General features: G+C 40.1%; 1 protein-coding gene across 1 annotated transcript; it reads left to right on the top strand.

Annotated features, from left to right (window-relative positions):
- Positions 1–303: 303 nt before the first annotated feature.
- tmem218 (transmembrane protein 218) lies at positions 304–8,871 on the top strand. Its single transcript, XM_080867098.1, has 3 exons — positions 304–747; positions 2,616–2,718; positions 8,432–8,871. Exons 1-3 carry the CDS (start codon positions 638–640, stop codon positions 8,564–8,566), a joined length of 348 nt encoding a protein of 115 aa, XP_080723224.1. The 5' UTR covers positions 304–637; the 3' UTR covers positions 8,567–8,871.
- The last annotated feature ends 1,620 nt before the right edge of the window (positions 8,872–10,491 follow it).

The following is a 10,491-nucleotide window of genomic DNA, read 5'->3' as shown; positions in this document are numbered from 1 at the left end:
TTTATGAGTGTTTCAAACACCGCCGGTTCATAAACTTTAAGGAAATCTACCTCAGTGAGCCGAACCTAACATAAGGCGCTGAAACGTGGCCTGGCTATAATGCAAGGACCTGGCTGTAAAATGGGACCCTTCCTCGGAATAAATGGGGTAAAGTTCGACATTCGCATAAGAAGGCTCTACTTCTTCTCTGGTGTTGTGTGGCAGCTTCACAGTGGGGCTTAACGCTTAAGTAACGACGCATTTGATTGGTTAGTCGTCTGGCTCATTTACCCAATTACATTACAGTTTGTTGTTACCAGGAAGCAGATGAAGCCATAGAGAAGGCTTAACCGATGCTAAGAAAAAAAATAAAAGGCTTAACCGATGCTCGGCTCGTTTTTATGTGAGAAATGGCGAGTTAGCTGGCAACATTAGTTCGCAACTGTGTCGGCCTGATATTTTAAAGCCTTCTGTCTCAGCGCTAGTAGAGACAGCGAACTTACTTGTAAGGCAGTGTCTCGACTACCTTTAGCTGCTGCAGCTGTCGGTAGTTCGATACCGCACAGCGTTGTTAAGTGTACAATTAGCATTTTTCATAAATACAAAGGATTGGGCGTTCGGTGTGACGAGTTAGCTCCCTTAAAAACGTTGCTTTAAAATGGCAAATACTGTCCTTGAAGTCGGTACCGGCGTTTTCGTTATTGTGGCGGTCTGGATTGTTGCTCTTGTGTTTGGGATTTTGCTGCTGAGAGCGCCAGGGTCCGCAAAGTGAGTGGCATAACAGCACACACACAGGCTTAACTCTGATGGAATATAGGAATATTTATAACGAAAAGCCGGGATAACATTTATCTCAATGGGCGCCGCATTTCCTTGAAATGCGCGCCACTTGTCTCATAGCTGGGCTCCAGTGCACCTAGGAGATAACACGTTGTAACCACTAATGAGGCTTCCTTGTAAATTCGGCATACTTTTGCATCACACAGTAACCACAGTGTAATCCCAAAAAATCTCTTCTGCTTTCCGCTGCTCCCTTTAGGGACCTGCAGCGGGTTATCTGGCTCCATTTCAGCCTTTCCCTACCATCCTCCTCTGTCTTTCAGTCCTCTTTCACTACATGCATGAAGCCGAAGATCTTTTTTTTTGTCCTGCCTGACAGCTCCATCTGAAACATCCTTCATCCAGTTTATCCACTGTCCCTCCACTGTACATGTCCCAACATTGTCAGGCGTGCCTTTCTAACTTTGTCCGTCCTGGTCACTCCTAAAAAAAAAAACCTCAGCATCTTCAACTCTTTCACCATCTGTTCTGCCTCCTGTCATTTTGTTAGCACTGGCGTCTCTACAGCCAGATGTATGTGATGTATAGCAGGTCTACACCTACACCCCTCCAGGCTCTTTTCCACCTGTTCGCTACTCTCACTTTAGATTACAATGTCTTCTGTAAACATCATAGTCCATAGAAACCCCTGCCTGACCTCGTCTGTCGGCTTGTCCTACACCAATGCAGACAAGAAGGGGCTCAGACCCATCTGTAATCCCTATAATACCTGTAATACATGTCCTGCACCACCCTCACATACCTCTCTGTCACTCTTGACGTCCTCATGCAGTACCACAGTTCCTCTCTTGGAACCCTATTATATCATTTCTATAGATCTAAAAAAAAAAAAAAACACGGTGCAACTCCTGATTGTCTCTATACATTTACTCCCCCCCCTTCAATGAAGCAGCTCATCCTTCATGACTACTCCTACTTCAATATACTCTCGGCCTTGCATTCCTTTCACCTGGTCTCTTGCACACACAATATATCTACCTTATGTCTCTCTATTCTGTTAGCCACTTTACCAGTCATTGTCCCCAAATTTATAGTTCGTAGAGTCATTTCCAGATTTCTGTCTTTCCTTTTTCTGCCTCCTAAGTGCCCTATTATACCTGCTTTTTGGTCCCTGGAGAAAAGCACCGTATGTTAATGTTGACTTAATGCGTTAATGCCATTATTAGTTCACTGACTTGCGGCCACGTCCCACCCCCGTCAGCTGGGTTAAAATTACAAAAATTATAATGTCTCAAATATCATTAAGGGCTGGAGCTGGGTGTTTGAGAGGAGGCGAGGGACAGAGGAGGTGTTAAGTGCTCAAAAACAATCTAATTAACACCAAGGGAAGGGATTTTTGCACAGTCACCATGAGACATGCTGAGACATTGTTTTGCTTTATAGGCTACTCAGTGAGACCAGCAAAAATCAACTTTTCCATCAAAGTTTTAACAAAACACACGCTGCGTCACTGGTTGAGTGCTGCAGCGATACACCTTGCACTCCCTGCTGATTAACATTTGTGCAATTACTCAACATTGGACCATTATACCACTAAAGTCAGTAAAATTTGAACTCCTGTAACACCAAACACTGTGCAATTACAGTAAAGTTTAAATGTGTGAAACATGGTGCTATTTACTTGATTGGAAAGTTAACAACTTTTGAAAACCACAATAAAGGCTGCCATTGTTTAGATTGCTATTGGCTATGATGACATTAGCCCCAGGTAACCCTGCATGCCTTACAGATCATTAACTCAGTAGTGGAGACCTCATCCTCAATCCTCTGTCTTTGAATCCCATGTGTCTTCTCAGGTTAGGAGTTCTTCCTGTTTTCCTCTTGGCTCTCACGATCACTTTGGTGTTGGTGTTTTTCCCCCGCAGCCCAGAGACACCTCTGCCTTTCAAAGATATAGAGGTGAGCTTAATTCACTAATCACAGACACGTTAACATAATATTAAAGAGTGTGTCAGTGTCTGTATCTTTGTTTATTGGGTAACTCAACTCGACTCCAAGTCTCATGTGCCACCTGGAATAATAATTAGTATGATTTTGCTCATCATTTTGTTCACTAGTTTTTACTGTAAATCTGCTGCAAAATCGATGTCAGGAAAACACAGAACACGATACCATTTATTGAAAATGTATTCATTAAAACAAAAACACATTTGCTATTATTATAAAACCTAGCTAGGGATGCATTGATTGATCAGTCACAGATCAGTACTGCAGTTATCCACCATACTGAACAATATTCATCTCAGTGGCTTCCCGTGACGTAAATATTGCTGATTTTCACCAATAATATTTCACCAGTAGCTGAATTTGAGGCTATGAGTTGAGGGCATCTTTAAAGAGTTTAAGCAGAATTGAATCCTGCAACATGACACTGACCTAAAACATACCAGTAAATCCACCAAGAACTGGTTGAAAACTAAGAAATTGAGAGTCCTGGGGTGGCATTGTAAAGACCTATTAATTGTTGAGATGACTATTGAGAGTCTGCCACCACTGATGGTATTCTGCTATATTGCAGACTGATGTCAGAGACTGCTGGATGACTACAAAAAGCGTCTCTGAAGTTATTTTAGCCCAAGTCAAAGGGGGAAAACTGGCTATTAAGTGGTGGGGTAACCCTTTCCTCAGTTAGAACATAAAACAAGGTTCATTTTTGTTGTTTAGCTGTGATTAAAGCACTTTTCCCCCAGAGATAAATAAAAACAAGATTAGATATTAACATGTAAACCTTTTTAAATAAAGTGCTGAATGTTCACTGAGGTATCCAAATGTTTTCACATTGATGTATTTCAGCTGGCCAGTGTAATGTCGTATAAAAACTTGCATGTCTTCTCACACAGAGATTGCAGTTTTTGAAAACACATGGTATGGAAAGAGTGACACACATGTAAGAATATTTTGCAGACAAGTAAACTGGTAACAAAGATGGTGAAGAGGTGAATCACATTGCCCTAGAGCAAATAAGAAAGAGCCAGTCATTGGTGGCCATGACAAATGGTTTAAATGAACAGCTTATGTTGTTATAACCCACACTTATGCACAATAAATTTATAGTTTGGCAATAAAGCCACTGACAGCACTCTTTACACTACACCATATATATTTGAGTGCTTATGATATTGTGGGCTAGGCTAGACATTCAATAGTTCTGTATTTTTTAAATTTTTTTTAGTATCCCTCAACTGTAAAAGGCTGATACTGCTGTCACCCTGCTAGGTGGGCAGTGTGGACAAGCAAATTTGTAAATGTGATAACTTGAGAACAAAGTGACGTAGGATTTTCAAACTAATAACAGAGGTAGATCTACTAGGAGGCTGCTCAGTTTCAGTTAGCCTGCCAGAGTATGGTTTGCTTGTTTTTGTTTAGTTTTTGTTATTAAAAAATGTTTGCTTCTGGTTTGGTTTTAATAGTTCAGTACAATTCAGTTCAGAAAATCAGTACAGTTATTACAAAAAACTCTGTATAATGGCTTTTTTCGAGCAGTTGACTCACAGTCTTATAGACATCAGCAGTCGCAATAAACACATCCATCAATTCCTTTTTTAATTTTTAATTTTATTTTACTTCCTTTTCCAAGTTCACAGAATTTTTTGTTTTAATTTTTTTAAGAATCTAGTTTTTTATTTTAGTTATTTAAAATCCTTTGTTTCAACATCTAGTTTTAGTTTTATTTTAGTTTTAGTTAATCATAATAGAAAGTTGTGGCTCAGAGAGTCTGATTGCTGTAAGCATGGAAGTAGTGAGGTGACACTCATACGTAATACTGCATAATGCCTGCACTGTCACAGACAGAAGGCAACGTGACTAAAAGAGCCCCTGATCAGTAGGTTCATCCACACCTGGTTCAGTCGGAGTCAGATTTATTAAGAGAACAATGCATGCAGGTATGTGTACATGTGTTGTAGAAATCAGATGTACTTTTTTTTTTAAAATAAATAAGGTCCCAGAACTTTACAATTGGTGTGTCCCTACTTGTGTTTCCTGCTTAATGACAACATAATGTAGTTCATTTAGAAATGATGGGGGTCTGCGATGTCATCAGTCTTGATGTAAGGCCATGTGGCATTCATTTCCAGCCAATATATTGGGTGCAGAGGGAAAAATGAGGATTTAGAGCCCACAAATTAACAGCAAGCTTTAGCTGAATGTTTATCTCATGTTCAATACATTATGTTATTTATTCAGTTAATTATAGTGCCTGCAATCCTAATTCTCAAAGACAATTTTATCATAGACGGTGTTATTATGTAGAAAGGTGAGTTATATTTAGTTCTAAATGGCAAAGCTCTGATCATGCAGGGTTGTAAAGTAAAGCATTCGCTACATTCATTTGTACTAATTAAAGATCTACGTTCTACTTAGCTTTAAGATGCAGTGAGTGTATATAAACAGCCGATGCAGAATGAAAGCTTAATTTTACTGTAATGTAAGGCAGTATCTGCACAACACTGTATGCCTGTAAATAGTGTCAGTGTGTGCACTTCTGTGCATGTGCTTGTCGTAAAAGGCCTGGTCTGCTTTATCTTAGACCAGCAGCAACATAGAACAAACACTCCCCCATGCTGCCTCGGGGTCGTGCCAATAAGCCGGCTAGATCTGCCAAGCAAGCTGCCACCCCATAGAAATAGCAGAGCGGAGCAGCATTCTGGCCAGCTCATGTTTTATATCCTTTGTGCAAAGGCAGATACCAGACCAACAACAGAGAGAGGGGGAGGCAGCAAAATCAGACTTCCTGGATTTCTGTACAAGGTTTCCAAATAAAATGAACCTATGCTGACTAATTATCACACACAGGTTTTCTTACTTCTCAAGTCATTATTGAGACGCACATTATTTCCCATGATTTGAGATAAAGATTTTTAAAAAATCAAGTCCTAAAAAGGGTTCTCTCATCATCATTTTTACAAAAACCTCAAAACAGAAAGATGCCACCAGAATTCAAATATTATAATAGCAAGACGCAAATTGCTTAAAGAAAAGAAAAGAAGAAAAAGAGGCGTGAAGAACGTCTTCATCTCCGTTCTTTGGAGTATGTAGTAACACCTGTAGAAAACAGATCATCTACCCTCCCCCGTAGGATCCAAAACGGTATTTAAATGAAGGCAGATATGCATGTTAAGGTAATAAATTGATCTACTGGGCACAGTTAGTGACTTTTTGTGTTTGTATCATGTTGTGATGTACACTCATTTTTAGCTAATACACACAAAGACACACAAAACTTTGTAACCTATCTGCAAGCAGAAAGATAAGTGAGAGAAAAGAATGTCTAGCCTCCTGTTAAAGAAAAGTAAAATATCATAGTGCCAATTAGGCCAGTCTTAGAGCAGGAGTGGGGGTGGTTTGTACCACACCCCATAGTTCTCCCACCTCCCCCACCGCCTGCATGCTCACACTGTGCGTCCTGTGGCACATTAATAAAACATGGGCCGCTTTTTGGGCTCCTGCTTGCTGCGTAATTGGCAAATTAAAAAGTGAGATGTGTTAAATGCACCTATAAGAAACAGCATACATCAACCCCACCTCATGCACACCAGTGGGTTTACACGCGTGCACACACACACACGCACACACCTTCTCTCATTTCACAGCAGACTCTGTGAAATCCTGTTTAAGACTGCAGTAGAATTGCAGCTCTCCTCCCATTATTTAGCTTAAGGGCGTTTTCTCCGTTTGTCTTCTTGTATTCATGATCCAAATTATAACATGCAGCCATTAATGACGTGCTGATGAATCTTTTTGATGGCAAATTTTAAAAATCCAAACTTCCCCTTATCCACGAAACAGCATCATCAGTGTGGCAGATGTGTTGTTTTTCTGAGCCCTGCATCTTGCTCGCTTCACATCTCTTAATTGACATGTTGCTTGGGTGAGCTGCAGTGCTGTGTTGTTGGTGTCCCTGCTGATCATCTGTCTAGATAGGGAACAGCAGGATTCCAAAATAAAGAGAAGCCCGAATCAGCATTAAGTTGTGTGAGAGCGAAACAACAAACATGTTTTCAATCACAGCTTATTCCGTGAACAAACATAGCATCAGAGGTTTGATGACCAATTCTCGGCCAGTGGTTTAAAGTGACATGACCCTTCCAGCATGTTCAACCTATTCCACCTATTGAACGGATTTTCTTGTTATGCTATCTGGGATCATTTTTCTATGTGTAAGATAATAACGGGCTGTGTGGCTGGATAAGTTCTAAATGTGCACAGGACTTCTTTTAATGAGAGTCTCTAAGCTTATATAATGGCAGCTTTGTAACAGCAGGGACTCAGAGACAGCATTTAATATGAAAAAGTGCAGCTGGTTGTTGTGCAGTCTGTTAAAGAAGGTCAATTTACCACAGACACCTGTGCATTACATCAAATTAATTATTGCACTAAAAGTGTCAGATAGTGAACTATTAGTATGGGGGAAATGATCGTTTCCAAATGCAAAGAGAAACAAGAGTACAGCAGGGATTTTTTGTCTACTGTTTGAACCCAAAAGTGGCTGAACCCATAGAAGGTCACACTATATCACACTATATACTGAATACTGTACTACCTGCTGCCTTTAATAGCCAGCCAGTGGTGAACACTGTGAACACACAAAGTGTTCACCACTGTGAGTGAGCGTAGGCCAGAGCCAGCAAGAAATAGATCTGTCTCTATGCCTGCGAGTCACAGCCTGCATCATGGTTTTCTCCCATCTGCCATATAACGAACTAAACTGAATGTTCACCAACACCAAATTAACTAGAAAGAGATCTTTGAATACTATATGTATTTATAGCATCACAGTTAACCAAATGTTTCAGGCTTGTCTGAGTTATGGAGTGATGTAGTTGTCAGAAAAGGCTTTACTGTTCAAGGATCTCATTGTTGTTTCCATGGATGCTTTTAACAAATAGGGCTTGACAGATACTAATAAACTTCAAGTCATTTTTTCAGCACTTCTTCATAAAGAGAGACTAAAAGCTATTGTGGAGCCATATTTGCTCTGTATATGAAGGGAAAATGTATAGCATATGGAGCAGTGGTTTGTGCTTAGTAAGACTAGAAAAGCACCATACAAATGCTAGTCCATCCCACTCCTTTGATACAGGTGCTCTTGATTATTGCTCATCGTTCTTCATGTCACTGCTTACAACACTCATCAAACTTGTCTGAAGTAGGTGAAAGCACAGATTGTGCCAGAATATGCAATGCAATCTGAATTTGGGGGGAAAAATGTGAAAATTGCAAAAAATAAATAAATCCAGCACCGATTTGGGGAATTCAGCGATTTCCGGCCACCTGAAGCCAAATCAAACTGTGTTTCCTGTCAAATGCTCAATTTTGCTCTGCCTCCATAGTTGACAGCAGTCATGAGGTTGTTGGTAAAGAAAGCCAGGTTAAGCTTAACTCGACAAAAAGAAATCCAGATAATGTTTTACTATCCATAGAACAATTTAAGAAATGTTAAATGAGTGACCTTCTAAAGTTGATTTCTCACTGAGAAATTTGCACTTGAGCCTTTATGAAAGCCCTGCCATGACATCTAGTGGCTAATAGAGGAACTTTATGTATAACCCTGTGTTTTCCATACACTAGAAACTACAAACTTCTAATGGATTTACTTTATTTTGCTCTGTAGATAGTGGACACCTTGTTCATCGGCCGCTACGTGCTTCTGGCTGTGGTGAGCACCATCTTTCTGGTGGCATTCTTTGTGCTGCTTCCCTTTCATTTCCTGGAACCCGTGTATGCCAAGCCCTTAAAAACACACTAGAGTTGGCGCCTGAATCACAGGCTGATTTACCCAGTCTGACAAGTCCTGAAGACCCCAGCCTGCCTTCACAATAGATTGTGGAACACATGTGAATGGAAGATCCAGTTTTGTCTTAGCACTGCTGTTTGTGTCTTCATGATTTTGTATACAACAATATAAATTGATATATTTGGGTCAAGTTTTCATATTTTGTATCACTTAGCACAAGTAATGACCACATCCTTTAAATTTTGATGCATGTATGGAACAAGCCAGTAATTCTTTGTCATTCAACTTTTTCATCCAACAATAAATAAATAATTAAGTATGTGATTATGACTCTCAAGTTTTTGCTTCTGATTAATTTCTGCAGTACTCTCAAAGTACGGTAACTGATAATTGTGATGGTACATGATGCACATTTAGCCCAGAGTGAAAATTGCTCAATTTTCCACGATCTGCCATTTACAGCTGCCTGAAGCTGGAAGTTCTTCAAACAGACCGACTGTTGATATACCACATTATTTAGCTTGTTTTTACAGGATCTGATTCATGTGGTGCCAGTAAAAAAAAGTCTATAATTTGACTGATAACCAGAAAAGAAGTCATGGATTATATATTTGGCAATCAAAAAAGTACTGTGTGGATTATTTTTGCCTTTTGTTCTTTTGCTTTAAAGCTCAAATGTATGCTGGCGTAATATGACTTGTGTTTTCCAGAGAAGCGTTCCTAAATTGGACAGTTGAAAAAGCTTAAATAGGACAAGGCAAACTATAATTAGACTTCGCAATGCAAAACATAACCTTGTAACTATATTAGGCAGAGCTTTTTTTGCCTGTAAAACAGGCCAGTTGGGTTTACTTTAACCTAGCACCAGTTGCTGAACATAAGCATGCCCAGCTATCAGGGAACACCAAGAACTGATCGTGATGCAGGCTGGTTGTTGGAGGATTTTGCTGCTGCAGTGTCTAGTGACCACAGACGTGGACTGAGTGCTCTGATGTTGAACAGACATTAAAGAAAGTTGGGTTAGGAAAAAAAGACTCCAGACACGCTCTTGGAGATTAGCTGTTGAGGATAGCAATGATACTCTTCTAAACTAAGATTTTCTAAATACACATTTAAATGTAAGTGTTGGATAAGTCAATCATGTCATATCGTGTAAAGTGTTGTCAGTACATTGAAGAACAGGGGGATGCATTCACACAATTCCACAGGGTCGCAATAAGCGGATGATTCCATAGAGTAATGAGCTTTTGCAGTCCAGAGGCTCAATTATAAACACTTACCCCCCTCCCGCCTCCATTTTAAAAGTGTGAAGCCTGAGGAGACATGGAGTGGAATTCCAACCAGGCCGATGAAAGAGAATCTAATGAATCAAAACCAATCCTATTAGTTCCAGCCCACATCTCCATACTATGGTCCTTTTTCTGCATAACAATCCACTGCATGATTTCGCACAACCTGGGGAACTGGGGGGATTTCATCACGATGGGGTAAGGGATCCGAAATCTTTTCAACCTGGAGGGACTTGTTGGCTGTAATTGACCGCATGAATACCGCAAAACATGATCTTAGCCCCAGTAGAAAGTGCCACCGAGTGTCTTTAAAAGCAGTGAAATTGAAGAAGAGGCTTAGCTGGCTGACTTTAACTTGATTGAAAACTTTTTGGATCTGTTCCTTTTACTTATCAACAGAATGGTCTTTTTGAGAATATTCCGCTGCAGTTTCTGTTTCAAGGTCATAATGCAAAAGGTATTTACACCAACTCCTCACTGCCTTTGCAGCCTCCACGCTCAAGGTTTTACATTCCCTGAAGTCTGGGCCTTGAAGAAGCCAGTATTCCCTGGCTCTCATTTTCACACACCCTCTCACTCTACCTCACCTTTTTAATCTTTCTCTATCCTCTATCCTTTCCTCATTTTAATTTTTGCTGTTAAACTCCA

The sequence above is a fragment of the Rhamphochromis sp. 'chilingali' genome (genome assembly GCF_963969265.1).
Source record: "Rhamphochromis sp. 'chilingali' genome assembly, chromosome: 19".
In the NCBI taxonomy this organism is placed as follows: domain Eukaryota; kingdom Metazoa; phylum Chordata; class Actinopteri; order Cichliformes; family Cichlidae; genus Rhamphochromis; species Rhamphochromis sp. 'chilingali'.
This window is presented reverse-complemented; position numbering and strand designations above follow the sequence as displayed.